Source organism: Penaeus chinensis, chromosome 34 (genome assembly GCF_019202785.1).
Source record: "Penaeus chinensis breed Huanghai No. 1 chromosome 34, ASM1920278v2, whole genome shotgun sequence".
Classification (NCBI taxonomy): domain Eukaryota; kingdom Metazoa; phylum Arthropoda; class Malacostraca; order Decapoda; family Penaeidae; genus Penaeus; species Penaeus chinensis.
In genome coordinates, this window is record NC_061852.1 from 6,028,287 (window position 1) to 6,048,286 (window position 20,000).

General features: G+C 34.8%; 2 protein-coding genes across 6 annotated transcripts in view; one reads left to right on the top strand and one right to left on the bottom strand.

Annotated features, from left to right (window-relative positions):
* LOC125043482 (splicing factor U2AF 50 kDa subunit-like) overlaps nucleotides 1-14,691 on the top strand; it is a 15,364-nt gene extending 673 nt beyond the window's left edge. Inside the window, exons 2-9 of one of the 4 annotated variants that reach the window (XM_047639581.1) lie at nucleotides 3,775-3,907; nucleotides 4,036-4,187; nucleotides 4,330-4,610; nucleotides 4,726-4,897; nucleotides 5,296-5,384; nucleotides 12,185-12,319; nucleotides 12,970-13,149; nucleotides 13,821-14,691. In XM_047639581.1, coding sequence (XP_047495537.1) covers nucleotides 3,775-3,907; nucleotides 4,036-4,187; nucleotides 4,330-4,610; nucleotides 4,726-4,897; nucleotides 5,296-5,384; nucleotides 12,185-12,319; nucleotides 12,970-13,149; nucleotides 13,821-14,096 — 1,418 coding nt within the window. In that variant the 3' untranslated portion in view covers nucleotides 14,097-14,691. Of the gene's footprint in view, nucleotides 1-3,774; nucleotides 3,908-4,035; nucleotides 4,188-4,329; nucleotides 4,611-4,725; nucleotides 4,916-5,295; nucleotides 5,385-12,184; nucleotides 12,320-12,969; nucleotides 13,150-13,820 lie in introns of all 4 variants that reach the window. The other 3 variants (XM_047639582.1, XM_047639579.1, XM_047639580.1) reach the window with 3 other exon arrangements.
* Nucleotides 14,427-20,000, bottom strand: part of LOC125043483 — a 14,507-nt gene continuing 8,933 nt past the window's right edge. For both annotated transcript variants that reach the window (XM_047639584.1, XM_047639583.1), the window contains 2 exons: nucleotides 19,284-19,375; nucleotides 14,427-15,516 (listed from right to left, as the gene is read on the bottom strand). In XM_047639584.1, the coding sequence (XP_047495540.1) occupies nucleotides 15,324-15,516; nucleotides 19,284-19,375 (285 nt within the window). In that variant the 3' untranslated portion in view covers nucleotides 14,427-15,323. The remainder of the gene's footprint in view (nucleotides 15,517-19,283; nucleotides 19,376-20,000) is intronic.

Genomic DNA, 20,000 nt, shown 5'->3' on the forward strand with positions numbered 1-20,000 from the left:
AGGCCTACATGAGGACGTGGTGCTCAGGGGGGTGGGGGGGGGAAAGTATATACCCCTATTTTGTTTTTTTTCCCACAAGCAAGCCTGATCACGCTTCTAGCTCTAGAATGCCAACTTGGCCTCTATTTGAGCCGTTTTGTAGAGCTGCCTTTTCAATGTACCTCGTGGCCTAAAGCAAAGGAGGAACTGGGTGTAAATTGAAAACCCAAGCCAAGTTTTGTGTTAGATTATAAAAAGATGGAAAAGAAGTGGGTAACTTAGTCAAAATAAACCATTGTGGAGCAATACTGTCATCTTGTGAAAGCTTGGCCTATTGAAGATTAAATAAAAGCATAAAAACTGTAAGGTTAATGTTAACGAAAGCGATGCACGGAGGAAGAGGACAATATTGATGCGACAAATTCTGATATTAGGGAAGGACATGAATTATGTCGGGGAAAACTATGGGGTAAAGCAAAACTAAAATATTGAACAAGAATGCACACAACCAACACTAGCGTTAAGCTCCATTTCTGGTAGAACATATTTATTTCCACCATATTTGTGGTCAGAGCTCAGAGGGAACCCTTGTATCTTTCAGAATTCCGCATTGATCGAAGACCTTACATGTCTACCACAAAAAGAATCTTTACATAACTGTGTGTTAAAACAAATTGTGTTAGCAATGGTAAAGGAACACACAGTATATGGGCGATGATGTATAATTGTTACACTAATGGATTTGTACAGCCTGGATACAAAGCTGGTTGTGCTTGTGCTGTATACAAAAATGGGTTACTACAACATCAGGTTAATATTATTGTGCAAAATTGAGCCAACAGTACACAAAAGGAGTTGGCATGTGTGCTCCTTGCAATGGAATTCTTTGTATTGGAGCTCTGGAGTAGTTTTCTGTGACTAAAAGTGCGCTTCAGACACTAAATGCATTCAAAGAAGGTGGCGATGAGGAAATTGAGTTGCGCTAAATGTAATGTAGCTAATGCAGTTGAGCACAATTTCAACATTCTATTTATATGAATCCAATCACATGTTGGCATATGTAGACAAATTGGTGAAGGAAACCTGTAGCAAAGATATTGTAACCTTATATCTTGTGATGCCTCTTGCTAGGGTTGCACATATATTGAAGAGTTTTCATAAGGAAGAACTAGTAGATCTGACAAACACTCAAGGCCTGAAAGCTGTACCATGAGGCACTGTGATCAGTATAGAGATAGCAAACCTTCCTATGGGTTGCATATAATACAATCTATATATTCCCTAGCCGTAGCAAAACGGCAAACTTTTCTTCACTTCCATCTACAGTCAGAATTGCTCGGTTTCTAATCACTTTTCAGCATTTGGGGCACTTGGTCTCAAATATCAAGCTATGCTAGCTATTTATGTCTAATTCCTATGCATAGCCACTATGTTATTTAACCCCATGGTGACGGGTGTAGAAAACTAAAAAAAAATATATATACGCTCTGGCAATCAATGGCAACACTCCGCCTTTGAGTGCGGGAGTTCGGTACATCAATCCGAATCGCCGCCTCTGAGCGCTTTTGTGCGACGCTGCGGCGTACATACACACACCACATTTCGAGCGGTTTCTTATGAAGTCCAGAGACGTGACCCGTTGTGAAGGGGTTAAAGCAAAACTAAAATATTGAACAAGAATGCACACAACCAACACTAACGTTAAGCTCCATTTCTGGTAGAACATATTTATTTCCACCATATTTGGGGTCAGAGCTCAGAGGGAACCCTTGTATATTTCAGAATTCCGCATTGATCGTAGACCTTACGTGTCTACCACCCTCAAAACCAAACATTTCCTTCCAGCATTTGTCATGGAATGGCATCTCACAGCCTATCAAATCTCCTATGGGGGAAAAAAGCACATGCGCTGAAGGTTATTGTACAGAATAGCATAAATAATTATTAACACGTTAAAAGATAATGATAATAAGAGTGCACTAAGTACATGCGTTGATAAATACAAAATAATTTCCTTCACAATCACACAGTAATACATGGAACTACTTGACAGATCACAGGAATTATGTGGTCATAGTCGAGTGACTTAGAAAAAGATGGGGTTGATCTTCTCTTTTCTCTCTCATTCTCATGAATATCCTTTATTTCTGATTTGCTCATCTTTTCCCATTGATGCCATGTGTGTTTCAGTTTACGTCAAGGTAACCATTCTATACTTTTTTTCCGAATTCCTGACTCCTACACAAAAAATATTCCCAGTTCGTTATAACAACATTGTAAGTGTTAAATACTGTATCACAAAGAAAACAACCTGCAAAAAGTGAAAAGGGCTCTGCAGTCACTTGTCAAATATAACACTGCACCGACATGTTTGCTGTAGCCACATCTTCGGTAACACGAAGCAACAAACACAGTCTGTATTCTGTATTGATATTGATTTCCTGTTAAATGAGGAACCAGCCCAAGCTCTATCTTGCAGAACATATGGAGTTGAGATTTGTCCTTCTTTGCTGGAGTGACAGAAGTTATGTTATTAGAGTCTTGCCTCAAAGTTTTTAAAAGATGGTCAGGGAGCCATGCAGGCGTGCTAAAATTCATGTGATGAAGGTTTGTTGCTTTGCCATAGTGTGAAATACTGAATGATTTTGCTTTATCTATCTACTTTGCCTCATGGTCATCATTGTCTTCATTATCACCAACATTGTTGTCTTTACCTTCTTTGCCATCGTTATTGTCATTTGTTTTCTTCATCCCACCTCTCTCCATTTGAGGTTATGCCAAGGTTGCTAGATGTGTCTTGATACTTGTATTGGGTAGAGTAATCAAATTACTCTCTCATTGGGGTATAGTTTATTGTAAATGCATGTCATATAAATTAGCCCTTGGGGACAATAAGTTGTTGGAGGGAGTGGCGGACTTGGGTAATAAAAGTTATATGACATGATAGAACAATACAAACAAAGACAAAGTCCTTCTATCACAAGATATATGCAAATGCTTCCTAAAGGTGCTATACATAAAAGAACAGAGATCCCCCAATTTTAGCTAAGTCACTCATCTTGTTTACATTGTTAGGATGATTTCTACACTGACCACATAACTCATTACTATGATATGCCAAGTAGTTCATGTATTATTACGTGCTTGTTAAAATATTTTGGTAATTATCATTGGCTGCTTTGCCACTTTTATGCTTTTAACTTGTTAAATGTTGCTATACTCCCTTTGTGTGCTTTAAGATTAATTTATACAGTTCTTTGCAATAATCTGTGCATTCATGCCTTTATGAAAGGATTTGTGTGAAACAAACCAAATTGTTTTAGATCATATTAGTGTTATATTATACCCTTTTCTTCAACATTAAAACCTTTCCCAATTTTTGATGAGGTGTATCATTGCAAAATATATAAAGATCCCTTCTATTTGTATGAATAAAATTATTGTATGGCAAAATTAAGAAAAAACTTTTTCTGACCTCCAGCACATGAATTGTAATTCTGCGAATGACATTGTTTTAGTGCCAGAGGAAATATTGAGTAGTCATTAGTTACCAAACTGATATGCAATATTCTTTTCAGGCATGACTTAATAGTATATTGTTTACATGAAAATTGGCCTGTAATTTTTTTCACCAAGCCCACTTGGGAGCCACTGCCCTAAATCCTTATACCCCTTAAAACCATGCTAGGTAACTAATAATAATGACAAAGATGACTATTTGGTGCAACATGTTTGAAACCTGAGTACATATTATATTTATTCTAATTACTATATCTATTATTATTATTATTCCAGAGCGGGAGGAGAAGAAGGAGCGAGGAGAGAAAGATAAGGAAAGGGGTGATAAAGAGAAAGATCGAGACAGGGACAAGGATAGAGAACGTAAAAAGCGCAGCAGATCCAGATCAAGGGAACGTCGCAAGCGCAAGTATGTTTATAAATTTTGACATTATTTTAATTTTATTGATTTTTTAAAACTTCCATTATATATTATAATCAGTATGAAGATTTTTTAGTTTTCCCCACAATTTCAATAATGTTACTTTTTTTTAAAAGATCAAGATCCAGGTCCAGGGGTGGTCGATCAAGGTCCCGCTCACGTTCCAGAGACCGCCGCAAGTCTCGCCGCAAGAAGCCTTCACTGTACTGGGACAAACCACCCCCAGGCTTTGAACACATCACACCAATTCAGTACAAGGCTATGCAAGGTGTGTAATCTTTTCTTCTTCCAGGCATTTACTTCACTTTAAATTACAAAATTCTAGTTAGGTAATTACATTTTATGATAATTGATTCATAGACTAAATTATAAATTCTCTTTTTGGTTAACTGACAAGTGTTTCCTTACAGCTGCTGGCCAGATCCCTTCCAATGTGACCGTGCCCTTGATTGCACCACCTAGTGCAGGGACAGTGCCAGTTCCTGTGCCTGCATTGCCAGAAGTTGCTAGTGTACCTCAGACAGTGCCTGTGCCTGTAGTGGGCTCAACCATCACTAGACAGGCTCGACGTCTGTATGTAGGCAACATTCCTTTTGGCGTAACTGAAGAGGAAATGATGGAATTCTTCAACCAGCAAATGCACCTAGCTGGTCTTGCCCAGGCTGCAGGGAACCCAGTCTTAGCCTGTCAGGTGAGCAGCCATTTGCCAATTTAACATCGCACCTCATGATATTTTGATGGTGATAAGACTTATTATTAATTCATTTTCTGATTTGCAATTCATTGTGGAACCTTTACTTTTACAGGTTAATCTGGACAAGAACTTTGCATTCTTGGAGTTTCGATCAATTGATGAAACTACCCAAGCAATTGCTTTTGATGGCATTAATTTTAAGGGTCAGAGTTTAAAGATTAGACGACCTCATGATTATCAGCCAATGCCGGGCATGTCAGAGCATCCGACCCTCACCATGCCAGGTACGACACAGATCCCAGGTATGAAGCTCATGGAGCACATGCAGCGTATTGAGGGATTGCTTTTGGAGACTGCTTTAACAGCTTGGTATTCCTAGTTATGCAAAATATCAATGATATTTTTTTGATGTATGGCTGTGTCATACTTTTATGTAGTTAAATGTGCAAATACTAGGGACACTTGGAGAGTTTGGTAACGCAGTCTGGATAAGGCAATTTCAAAAATATGTCTGTGTGTATTCTGTCATTCTTTTTTGTCTTTAGATCTTGGTATTTGAAATATGAAATAATGTTAGGTGACTTATAAGAAAAATTTAAAAAATGCAATATAGTCATGCCATAATTATAATCATCCAGTTCTTCAGAATAGAAGGTATAAGTGAAGCTTGTTTTCCTTACAGTTATTGCAGGTGTGGTGTCAACAGTGGTCCCCGATTCACCCCATAAGATCTTTATTGGTGGTCTGCCTAATTACCTTAATGAAGACCAGGTATGTTTGTAGCTGCTGTGTTTGACTTGCGGCCCAGCGGGTTGGAGAGCAGCCGTGGTAGCCTGGGTGTCCAACAAGCACACAGGTTTTGGGTTAATGCGTGTAGTGTCTGCTTTTGTTCCATCTCTCCACATTTTCTCTTGCTGGTCTTAACTTACAGTCAAACTGCCTTTTCTGAATTTTGATTTACAATCTCTTTCTCCCTCTTTCCTTCTCTTTTTAGTGTTTAAGTTTGTAGGATAGATTGATACAACTTGGTTAATTATGGGAAGGGTGTGCTAGTTTATTTATATTTATGGCCTTTGTGCTAGTTGTTACTGAAGGCCCATGACAGCCACTTTGCCTCTGAAATAATATTATGACTTGAAGAATGATACCTGTGTGGTTGTTCTTTATTTTTATTTTCTTATTTTTATTCAGTTTAACCATGAAAAGTGGATTGAAGATAAATGTTCCTCCAACATTTTTAGTAGACAAACTTTGGATATTTTTACATGTATTATAATATTTTTGTTGATATCTGTGACTGCCAGATGGAATACTGTCCCCCAAAATTGATGGCAGTCCTTAGTTCATTTAAAGTAGTGCTAATGAATTTTCTTGAGAGATATGAGGTCTCAATATTTTTAATGTGACCTTGTGTAAGGTAAGTGAATTACAATCTAGATGTTGAAAAAGCCTCTCTGAATAACATACAGGAATGGAAACTTGACTGAGTAAAATGACAACTTCAAGTTCATGCTTTTTATTGTAATGTAGATTACATTTTATGCTATTCAGAGAGCTGTGTTCCATACAGATTGTAAAATTAATATTTCAGCTAAAGGTGAATTAAAGAAAAAATCACATCCCTGTGAGTCACTTATCAAAACATTTTTACCTGCACTATTGAGAAGTTGTGCTTTTTCAAAAACATGGAGATTGTCACTGATGTATATACTATGACTAAAGCATAGACCCCGTATCAGAAAGACCAACGCAAATGCAGTTGAAAATAAGAATAAGTGACGCAAGGTGAGGGCAGAAAAAGCCGAGGGCTTGGATAAAGAAGGGAAGGGTCAGGTTGGTTCAGATGAAGTGAGGAAGGCCCGTCTTCGGCGCATCTCTTGCAGGCTTATACGCAGGTCAGGACAGGTTAGATGCAGTGGGCAGCCGCCGCCACCCCAGCAAACAGCACCTTATTGGAAGCAGATGCATCCCAGCTCATATCGACTTTGGTGCCTCTCGTTGTAGTATTTATCAGTCACTTTAAGAGTTAAGGTGTTCAAATTTTCAAGGCTCTGATTGGGGCTTAGGCACTCTTTTCCTCATTTTGGCTTTAATGATGAGCTCATTACATTGAATGTGAGGGCTACTTGCATATTCTACTTTTATTTTGTTTTTCACAAAATTTACAGTTCAGTAAGATCAGTTACATGGTGATGATGCCCCTGTAGACAAAATTGTCCTTTTTATTTTACACAAGGAAGCCTTGTAGCATAAGCCTTGGTATAGCCATTCAAAAGATTTTGATGTTGGACAGATTGTCAAACTGTGTTGTTGTCCTTTTCCAGAGTTCTCTTTCAGAGTTCTCTTTCAGAGCTCTTTTTCAGGGTTTTCTTTCAGGGATCTCTTTCAGAAACTTACTTTTACAGGGAATTACTCATGGGCCTTAGTTTCGAGAGGGGAATACAAAGCATTTATTCTTTATTATGACTGAATAATAAGTGTATAGCAATTCATTTGGAAACCAAATATACTCATCCTGTCTTTTTGCTTTCTTCCCCCGTTTGTTTCCCCTAGCGAAGGGTTCGTGGTTGAATGCCCTAAGCGGCCCATTTGTACTGCCCATGATAAAGCCTGCCTCACTATGCATATCATAATGAACCGTCCTGACCAAGGCAAGTTCTAGTCTTTTGGTCGTACGTTGGCGCACCAATTTTTTAGGGTCGTTGTTCCGAGTGGGAATAGGTAAGTTTTACCTGAAAATCCATTTTCAAGAGCACATCATAGGTCATGTGAAGAATAAGTATCAGGTGAAAAAAAGTATAGATACATACAACTAAAAGTCAGGGAACAGACTTAGTCAAGTCTCAGTAATATGCACCAAAGGTAAGTATTTTCATTTTGCCTGAGTTCAGAATGATATATGGGACTAAGGTCTTAGGTTTGGTAACACTTCTCAGATCCAATTGTTAAATATAATGTGATTTGTTTTTAAATCTCTTCATTGACTTTTGTTTGTATAAATTAGTGCATGAAATTTTAGTGGTCAATGTCAGTTTGGTGCAAAAACTCATTTTTGTGCAACTGTCTCCTTCCCCTTTATTCCTCTTCCCTCGCCATTCACATTTTGGAGACAAATGCTGCATACTTCACCGCTTGTGGTAATGTGGTTATATCTATCTACTTAACCAGTTCACTTCGTTCTTGAGCATAGAACAAAAAATTCATGCTTAATTATTATCATTTTTTTTTATTATTATTCAGACAACTTACATAAGTGGTAGAAGTTATTTCTGTATTTATCATTGGTCAAGGGAAAAGGTTTTTACACTAACACGTGCACTCTTGTGTACACTTTTACTTTTGTTTGTATATATATGTTTACCTCTTCTGTAATCTGTAATTATGTGCACTTCCTCATCAATAGCATACATACATATACATATTACGAAATTCACAAAAGAATCAAACCTTTTCACCTTTTGTTGTTGCATGGTTTTGGATTTCCATACAATTTATCTCTTTATCTTGTCATTGACCTCCCTGCATTACAGGCTTAAAATTATATGATGCGACTTCAGTTTCCCAAACTTTGGGTACAACTTGTCCATTTTATTTGTCTGTTATAATACATGTAATAAAACAACATACATTTGTTGTTTTAGGAAAGTGGGTTAAAAAAAGAGAGAGAGAATCCAGATCTCATAGCAAACAGGTGCTGATTCTTTGTTTAATTTTTTATTATCTTTAGTTATCATATATATAAATATATATGCATATTTATAATCTTGTATATATTAGTTTTACCTTCCTTTGTAGTTACCACACTATACGCATTCAAGCATATTTTATACATATGGATAGGTAGTTGAGATGGGTGGTGGTATCAAAAAGCCCTCATTTTTCACCATAAGCATCATTACTATAACTGGGCAAATCAATTAGTAGTAGTTGGATTATTTTAGTACGGTACATTAAAATTATGGTACTAGAAGTATATTAAGTTGTTTTTTATTTATTTATTATTATTATTATTATTATTATTATTATTATTATTATTATTATTTAAGAAGAAGAAGAAAAGAAAAATATCTATCTTCAGTACTGCTGTTTTTAAAGAAATTAGTAATTAAAAAAAACTCAAATGAAGTTGGCTCCTTTATTCCAGTTGATGTAGGGGACAGGTCTGTAGAGGAACAGACGTAATGAAGGCCAGTTCCTTTCTCCCCAGTCTTTTGCCAGTACTCGGTCAGGGTTGAGTCTAGAGAGAAGGGTTGACCTATAGCAGACTCAGGGCCTTGTAATTGCAAAACCAGTGCTCTTAGCACTAAGCCACATTCAATAAATGATAGGAACTAAGAGAAAACAAGTTTGCGTGTGAGAGTTAGCAGGACAAACTGACTGAATGTTGGCATTATGTTGTTTATTGTCATAATAACTTGGTGTGGGCAATATTTCCAATAGTGCGAGTCATTTACTTGATACAAATTCATATAATAAGATTGGGAATCGGAAGCAAAAAAATGGATAAAAATTCATATAATAAGATTGGGAATCAGAAGCAATAAAATGGACTGCTTGCTACTAAGGTTTGAAAAATGAAGTTCAGCTGAAGTTTTGTAGATCATTATGAGATTAGTACTTTTTGAATATAAATTGCTTGTACAATATATACTAATAAATGCTATGTAAGTCCAAACTTGTAATAGGAAATATTTTTTCATAATTAAATTTTTTTGTTGATAACCTGTTGTGCAGGGATGTCTGTACTATCAAGCTAACTTCATCTTATTTAGTTAAACTTTGGCAATATGAAGAGCTGCTTTATCATGTGTTTTAAGATGAAAAATGGGATTGTTCTCTTTTTAGTGACCCATAGGATAGTATGTCTTGGTTTAGTTTAAGCATTGTCACACTAGCACTTCTTTGTCTTCACGTATTGTTGCCTTTGTGTTGTCCATAGTTTGCTTTTTGGTTGTGATGGGCACAGCCAAAGATGAAGACAATGCTAATTGAACAAGCAGTTTATTTTTAAAATGTTTAGTTTGTACAATTGGCTGAATAAATTTGCAGCAACTTCAATATTATCTGATTACGATTTTATCTAGTAACACTAGTGCATTCAAGTATAACATGTAAGCCCTGTTGTTAAATAACAGTGTTAAAAATGTCTAAGGAAACTTTACCTCTTGTTTTAAAATTCAAAATAAAATGCATCAGATAGTATATATAGAAATGCATTACCTCTCTGAATTCTTAATCAATTGTTAATGCCCTCACTTTAGCAGTGCATCTTCCAGTTTACACTTGATAAAGAATGATACTATCCTGCCAGAAAGGTCATTCTCTCAAAATTTTACATACTTTAAAAAAAATTAAACGACCATGCAGTTATGTGACATTATTATCTACTCTCATGTTTTGCTTCCTTTTCTGTAATGTTTATACATCAGTAGCAATTTAGGCTTAATTGGGGATACACTGCTAACTGACGAACTAAGTTAAATGGTAATCAACTTGGAAGTCTTATGGAAAAGGAAAAGGAAATATAGGAAAAAGAAAATGATCTCATATTTAAACACTTGTATTATATTAGATTATTTGTATTATTGTCATTATTTTAGAAGTTTCATCCTGTAGTGGGTGTAAGCTGTAAGGAGTAAGGCTGAGGGCATCAACATTGTTGATTTTCTTTTCTTTCTTTCTTTCTTTCTTTCTTTCTTTCTTTCTTTCTTTCTTTCTTTCTTTCTTTCTTTCTTTCTTTCTTTCTTTCTTTCTTTCTTTCTTTCTTTCTTTCTTTCTTTCTTTCTTTCTTTCTTTCTTTCTTTCTTTCTTTCTTTCTTTCTTTCTTTCTTTCTTTCTTTCTTTCTTTCTTTCTTTCTTTCTTTCTTTCTTTCTTTCTTTCTTTCTTTCTTTCTTTCTTTCTTTCTTTCATTAAAATGTGAGTGACAAAATTTACTTATACCTTTTTCAGTATTGTTTATTCAACAACAGACTTTATATTGCTGTAAATTAATGTATTCGTGTTGCCGAGATAAAATCTCGGCTCAATTTATTTGACTAGCTGTACAAGTTTTATATTTTCCTAAGGATTTCTCCTTGAGATACCATCCTCAAAATTGCAAAATTGTAGCTATATATATATATATGCACAAACTGTACGTTTGTGTGCTTAATGTGTGTGTGTATATGTATGTATGTATGTATGTATATGTATATATATATGTATTTATAAATACATGTACATTCCATATACATATATATGTATATGTATGTGTGTGTGTATATATACATATATACCTATGTGTATATACATATATATGTATGTGTATATACATATATATGTATTGTATATATACATATATATGTATGTGTATATACATATATATGTATGTGTATATACATATATATGTATGTGTATATACATATATATGTATGTGTATATAATATATATGTATGTGTATATAATATATATGTATGTTATATACATATATATGTATGTGTATATACATATATATGTATGTGTATATACATATATATGTATGTTATATACATATATATGTATGTTATATACATATATAGTATGTGTATATACATATATAGTATGTGTATATACATATATAGTATGTGTATATACATATATATGTATGTGTATATACTATAGTATGTATTTTATATACATATTATGTTGTGTATATCTATATATTATATATAATTTTTATTTTATTAATTATTGTAGTGTATTACATATTAGTAGGTATGACATATATATTAGGTAATATATATGTAGTGTTTACATATTGTATGTGTATATACATATATATGTATGTGTATATACATATATATGTATGTGTATATACATATATATGTATGTGTATATACATATATATGTATGTGTATATACATATATATGTATGTGTATATACATATATATGTATGTGTATATACATATATATGTATGTGTATATACATATATAAGTATGTATATATACATATATAAGTATGTATATATACATATATAAGTATGTATATATACATATATAAGTATGTATGTATGTATGTATACATATATAAGTATGTATGTATGTATGTATACATATATAAGTATGTATGTATGTATGTATACATATATAAGTATGTATGTATGTATGTATACATATTTATGTTTGTATATCTAATATATATATATAATTTTTTTTTTATTATTGTCAGTTGTATTCCTATTGCGAGGAGCAATGAACTCAATAGGAATTAATGCAGTTCCCAGGGGGAAAAAATAAAACGAAGAATGTATATGGAACTGAAATGAATTAACCAAAAGTTGAAGAATCTATCGATGAAGGTAGCAATGTTGTTGGGAAAAAGAGAAAATGTCATGGAATGAAAAGTTAACCATGGAAGTGCTAGTATGATCGCACCTTTACTCCAGATGTTCAGTTCTCTTTTTATTGTTCTTGTTTTGTTAGTCTTGTTCCTTTCATTATTATTCATTATTTTTACTGCTTGAGTGCTTTGTAAGTTGAACACTAGATGATTGTCTCCAATTTGAGCCGTTGAACATTCTCTAATGCCATTTATGGGTGTGGTTATTTCAGGTGAAGGAGCTCCTCATGTCTTTTGGACAACTGCGCGCATTTAACCTGGTCAAGGATTCGGCTACAGGGTTGTCTAAAGGCTATGCTTTTTGTGAGTATGTTGACGTCAGCCTGACCGACCAGGTAAGCACAAATGTAATTATTATCATTTTTTTTAAAGTAATTTCTTGTATGTGTGCGTTTGTGTATATGGATACGTGTGATTGTCTGTGTGTGTGTGTGTGTGTGTGTATGTGTGTGTGTGTGTGTGTGTGTGTGTGTGTGTGTGTGTGTGTGTGTGTGTGTGTGTGTGTGTGTGTGTGTGTGTGTGTGTGTGTGTGTGTGTGTGTGTCTCTGTCTGTCTGTCTGTCTGTCTGTCTGTCTGTCTGTCTGTCTGTCTGTCTGTGTATTTATACACATACACAAATATATAATTTATTTATATTTGTGTTTGTTATATTTGCATATATATTTGTTATTTGTGTATATATATTTATATGTATATTTTTATATATACATACACATATACACACATCTAACAGTATGTAGAAATATTTGTAATGATCCCTGTATTATTTATGTCATTTGAAATATTGTAATCTTTTGGATTTGCACTCCCTTGCCTTTTTAGTAATGTAATATATTGCAATGGACAGGAGGACACAGATCAAACGGTTTTAGGTTATAACAACCACAACCTTGAATCCCTACCACTCTTGCATTTTAGAACAGAATTGGTCCTTCCTTTCCAAAATGGTTATAATGATCCTTTAAATAAAGCTAATTTCGTTTTGTTTTACTTTTAGGCTATCCACGGACTAAATGGAATGCAACTTGGAGACAAAAAGCTTGTGGTGCAGAGAGCAAGTGTTGGGGCAAAGAATGCCAATGCAATGGCTCAGGCTCCTGTACAGATCCAGGTTCCAGGTTTGCAGCTGCAGAGTGGCTCAGGCCCTGCGACTGAAGTCTTGTGCCTCATGAACATGGTTAGTGCTTGTTTGCTGCTAACACTAGCCAGCCCCTCAGGGATTGGGCTACCTTTTTGTTATTTAGTAATTTATCTCACTATTAATACAATTTTTTTTATTAGCATGTACTCCTTAATTTGTAATGGTTTTCTTTTGATTATATCGTAAGTTTTGAGGTAATTCAGATTTTTATGTAAGATAAGAAGTGATAATTGTGTGTGTGTGTGTGTGTGTGTGCTGGCAAACAAGATGTATAAAGAATGAATATAGTTCTTAATTGCTTAGGCAGATCTATACATGTAATTTTCATGAAGTACACTAAAGTATATTTTAAACGATTGACCCTGGGAGGGCATGTGCATGTGTACTGTGATTTTAGATTATTCGTTTTGGTTACACAAAAGTGCTTAGTTACAAGTAATCAGATACTAGTCCTACGTGATCTCACCAATTTAATTTTATCCTTTTTTTTTTTTTTTTTTTTTTTTTTTTTTTTTTTTTTGCTGTTGCATTATAAAAATCATATAATGAATGATGGTGGTAATAATGGGGGAGGGGGGGAAGTATGCATTATATATGTATACCTGTTTTCAATGGGTTTAGTCAAACTTATGCTAGTCATGTTAGATATTGAAAGTTTTATTCCTACAACTGTGGTCAGTAAGTTCAATGTTTCCTTTTTTCACCAGGTAACACCAGAGGAGTTGAAGGATGATGAAGAATATGAAGACATCCAAGAGGATATTCGCGAAGAGTGCAGTCGCTATGGCATAGTGCGCTCGGTGGAAATCCCAAGGCCTGTTGAAGGAGTTGAAGTCCCTGGAGTGGGCAAAGTGTTTGTTGAATTCAACTCTGTTCTGGACTGCCAGAAGGCACAACAGAACCTCACTGGCCGCAAGTTTGCCAACCGTGTTGTTGTCACTTCGTACTTTGACCCGGACAGATATCATCGACGTGACTTCTAAGTTCAATAGCTTGGTGCCACCCTTTCAGATATTGCACGTGGAATTAGATCAGCACCCGTTTAATAATTTTGTCGACGTTGCTTTTTAAAGTTTAAGGTAATAATTTATAATCCTGTTAATTACCCACTTCAAAAGTTTTTTTTTTTTTTTTTTCTTTTTTCTTTTTTTTCTTTGTTGGGGGAGGGGCAAGAAAACAGGAAAGTTAAAAAAATAAATCATACAAAAATAAATAAGAAAAAGCAAATGACTAAGTAAGGTACTAGCATGGTAATAATAGAGCAAGCAACCAGTAAAATTGTATTTGTGTGGCAAAATAGCCATTTTGGTTGAAGCCCAATTATTTGGCAGTGTAAAGTTATGATCCCCCCCCCCCCCCTACTTGGATGTAGAGAGAGATCAAAGAACATGAACTTTGATTTAAATGTATTAATTTTTATGTGATTAGGCTTGTAATAAAAGGCCTACATGTTTGTTTAGATGTAGTGAAGCATTCAGTTTTGTAACAGTTCTCTATATTTTGTTTAGTGCATAAAAAGCATGACCAACTTTCTGTATGTTTCACCACTTATTTTAACCAGTAAAGTCTTCAAATTTATTGTGTTTTTTCATTTATAGACCAGTTCTTTATTTATAATCAGGAATTAGTAAATGTGCTTTTGGAAGTTTTTTTCCTAGTGAGTATGTTCTCATAAAATGTTAATTTCTGACTTGCAAAAGAGTGGGGCAGTATTCATATACATTAACCAATTGAGGTAAAACAAAATAAAAAATAAAAGGCTAGTTATTTATTAATAGTTGAAAAGCCATTTTGTTAACTTTAAACATTACTTTACAAATGCAACAAAGATAATCATTTTGTGGGCTACTTAGTTCTTTTACCTTGTCCAGTGTCTGGCTGTTGCTAGAAATCACCAGAGTTTATCACACTTGGATTTCTGTTACCTGGCAGTGATGGGTTTTTTTAAACTAAGAACTTTTCTTTGGGATTTAAACAATTGCTTGAACTTAAAATCAACTTGTGAAATTTCTTTGGAATAGAAGCATAAAAGAAACAATTAATTAATTACATAGCAAATCAGGGTAATACACATCAAAAGCTTTAGTAAACATATTCTATGAACATTACCACTGCCATAATTCTAGTCTTCTATCAAAGACTACTAATAACTTTGAAAGTGAATTTGTTATAAAAGTAAACCAAACAAAAATCACAAGACAGCTACTGTGTTAGTGGTTAAATCGTCGAACGGATGAGGCATTTCGCATTGTGTTCTTCAGTTTGACAGCCAAGGGTTGAGAATTGTGAGGCTGCTTCTTGCTGGGGCAATATGAGACTGTGTGAGCTGCATCACCTGTGGCTCCACAATTAGGGCAGGTATAACTTCTTAGCACTGGGCACACAAGTTTCCCAACATCATTTCTGTTAACCGATATGATTCAATTAGAAAGGTACAGAACTTGTGTTGAGACACATATGATGAATTGCATGTCCTCTTACTACCAGGGACAGACATAAACCTCAATTTCAGTGGGAACAAGGGGATATCTCTTTGATTCTGAGAAAAACTAAGTCATTATAATGTGTCTACAGAAAGGAGGGATGTCCACAGAAGTATTTTGTGAAATGTATCTACCCCCCCCCCCCCATCCCTTGTTCGTTGTCGTGGGGGTGGGGGTGGGGGGGCTTAGGAGATGGGGACTGAGGCCCAATGTAGATCACCCCTACCTTGGTCCTCAGCCCTCGCCTCAACTACTTTTGCATGGTCTTTTCTTCTCATTTCCTTTTCCTTTTCTTCATCCCCTTATGTCCACTTATCCTAATCATTAAACTCATTTTTGCCATTTTTGCCACAGTACTTTATCATAATGCTCCCTACTCCCTTAACTCCTTCCCCTTCTAACAGACTTTTATTTTATACTTTATCCCATCAGCTCCCCCTCTCTACCCTTTTCACTACCATGTTACCCTCTAGTAATGTTCAACTTATAACTGCCCTGGTCATCAACTAATTCCTAACCCTTTTCACTTCTCTAATTTACCATAGTGTCATATAACCTTTGATGTCATATAGCACTTACCTAGGGGCTTTTTCCCAAGGCCTCATGCTATCACTATATTTCGAATATGCTGCTAATGACCTTAGATGCTTTCAATAAGTAAATAAATGTCTACACACAGATGGCTTCACAAGTGCTCAGCCACCAAGGAGTCATTAGTAGTATAGTGCTATATGACCTTGATGTCTAGCAAATTTATCTATTAACTATTAACCATTAGTGTACACGATGTCAGGTGATTTTCCCCTTCCTTGAGTTTCCCAATTTTATTTTTTTCTACTGCTATTAATACTGATATATTTTATTATTATTGACATTATAATTAGTAGTCTTATTAAGAGCAATATAAAATAAAATGGTTCCAAAATCAAGGAAAGGGATAAGCAGTTGAGGTAGGTCAGACTAATGAATGACTCATTGGTGACTTAAGCTTTTGTGAAGCCTTCTATGTGTAGAGACAATATACAATACTCAGTGCAGGCATGGCTTGATTGTACATACCAATAATGAGGTGATTCCTGTATAAAACACAGTGGTATCATGTGGGGAGATTTCTGCAGAAAACAGTGGAATTTCCTATTTAAATCAATGGACATCTTTTCTGAACAGAAGAAAGCTATGGCCTGATCACTATTCACCTTTTAAAAAATGTCATTCTAGTTTGAGTAAACAAAAGTAAAATACTAACGAAAAGGCAATTTTCCAAGTTGAATAAATAGCACAAAATGGGGAAAAAAGTTAAAAATGTGACCAACCAGTATATCTAACTTGGTGAAAAAATGGAAACCACCTTGCATAAACATTCAACATCAGTTATGAGAAATAAACTGCCAAAATTTCAATCCACTTGCTTTATATAAATAAGGTATTGGTAGTGTCAGTAAGAGTGTATTTAACTTTCATTTATCCGAGATATAAAAGAATATAATCAATAAAATTAATATAATTTGACATTATCCCCATTGTTTTTTATTTCATTTTGCTGCACATCATCATAAATAGTGAATGCAGACTCGATGAATATAAAGGTATATATATATAATCATGAAATTTAATTTGATGCAGCTAGGGATGATGGCATGTTCATACATACCATGCCCACTGCAAGTTGAGTTTATTACCCTTCCAATTCCTTGCTCACTGTTGTCATAAGGGGGGGGGGGGGGGGGGCTTAGGAGATGGGGACTGAGGCCCAATGTAGAGTATCACACCTACCTTGGTACTCAGCCTTCGCCTCAACTAATTTTGCATTTCTTTTCTTCTCCTTCTTTTCTTTTCCATGTTCTGTCCACTTATCCTAATCTTCAACTCTTTTTTGCCATTTTTGCCATAATACTTTATCATGATGCTCCCTACTCCCTTAACTCCTTCCCCTTCCAATAACCTTTACCTTATACTATACCCCATCAGTACCCCCCTCTCCACCCTCTCCACTACCATACTACCCTCTAATACTGTTCAACCTGTAACTTTACCCAAATCATTAACTCATTCCTAACCCTTTTCACTACTACACTTTACCATATGACCTTTGATGTCATATAGCACTTTCTTACCTGGGGGCTTTGTCCCCAAGCCTCACGCTATTGCTATATTTTGCATGTGCTGCTAATTACCTTAGATATTGACACGGCAGAAAATGTTCAATAAATTTATAAACTGAGTTTATTAATTGTCTTTAAATGCAGATGGCTTCAGAAGCAAAGAGAGTCAATTACTATCTATTTCACCTGGCTACCATTTTCCTTGATTTTCAGTAAATATCTTTTATCTGAGCACTTGTGGAGCTATCTGTGTAGAAAAGTTTCACCATACACTATAATTAGTAATAGATTTTCTGGCCGACACTAACTTTAAAATAAAGAAAAATACGTGAATTTTATTTATCTTAATTTACTTCACTCAATATCATAATATGGAGAGTATAATTAAAGAGAGAAATGTTTGAAAATATAAATGTAATAGTGTCCTTCAGTGGTGTGTGGACAGGTAGACAAAATATAACCTGTGTCCCTAAAATCCTAATAGTGTCCCTTAAACCAGAAAGAAACAATCTGATTAATTTAATATTTATATTATCATTCCTATCTATATGTGTATAATAAATTAAATATTACTAGAACATGACCCAAATATATATAAAATTGTGTACTTAATAATTCTAAAATCCATTCAAAGCAATTCAAAAAGTATGTTTCCCAAGATCACTCAAATCTAACTCATTTTGGGGGTAACTTTCATAAGGGTAAATATTATCAAATAATTGAAGGAAAATTTTAATTTTTTGGGATTCTGTTTGAGGTCAAAAGTGACCAGATAATTAAAATGTAACATTCTTTATGAAACAGTGAAATTTTCTTAGATTTTATCCAAAAATTAATTAATATTTTGTCAAATGTAAAACCAATATTAAATTATTCAAATTCATAAAAATATGCATTTTTAAGATGACCTAAAATTTCAACAGGTAACTCTGATGGGGCCAAAATTTCCCAAAATGTATTTTGGAGGGGTCAGCATGCTTAGGGGAGATTTGTATAAGGTATATAACTTATGGATATATTTTCCAAGTTTGGTCCCCCTTAAAACAAACTAGCAATCTATCTATTTCTGTCTGTGTCTGTCTGTCTGTCTCTCTCTCTCTCTCTCTCTCTCTCTCTCTCTCTCTCTCTCTCTCTCTCTCTCTCTCTCTCTCTCTCTCTCTCTCTCTCTCTCTCTCTCTCTCTCTCTCACACGCACGCACGCACGCACGCACGCACACACACACACACACACACACACACACACACACACACACACACACACACACACACACACACACACACACACACACACACATAACATAAACATAAACATAAACATAAACATAAACATAAACACAAGCACACACACAAACATAAACACATGCACACACACAAACATAAACACACGCACACACACAAACATAAACACACGCACACACACAAACATAAACACACGCACACACACAAACATAAACACACGGACACACACAAACTAAATTAAAAATTGATGTGCACATTCTTTTTGCATTCATGTAAAGGGCATACGACTTCAACTATTGCCATTATTCATTGTTTAAACTTTTAGTGCTATCCTCTTTATACCTACCTGAGGGGATGGTTCAAGAATTTCTTTAAAGTTGCTCCATTACGTCTGCAAAATCCACAAAATTTGGTGCCTGATATATTAGTCTTCAACATCTGTAATACAGTAAATATTACTTGAAACTTGTGCAGCAAATGCAGCTTCTGTTTTTTTGTTTTGTTAAACTGATATTCCTCTGATTACAGTAAGGTCAGTATAGGTGTGCAACAAGAATACAATACAAATATTTATACTATTTAGCACTTTAAAATTTCATTCTCAGCAACTAAAAGATTCCAAGACAGGAATAGAAACTGGATATGAAACATTCCAGTCACTACAACCAAAATGTTTCTGTGAGATGATGATGATGATGATGATGATATGATTGATGATGATGATTGATGATGATGATGATGATGATTGATGATGATGATGATGATGATGATGATGATATGATTGATGATGATGATGATGATGATGATGATGACTGATGATGATGATTGATGATGATGATGATGATGATGATGATGATGATGATATGATTGATGATGATGATGATGATGATGATGATGATGATAATAATAATTTAGGGTTTGGTGTGACAGGCTCTTGAGACTCCAATGAAATTACAAATGTCTGTTTTTTTGTGCTTCTAAACTACCCTCTATGTGCAAGGAATGGCCAGGGTTACTATCCACTGGCAATGCAAGCCATGAACTCTGGTCAGCAAGATTGCTA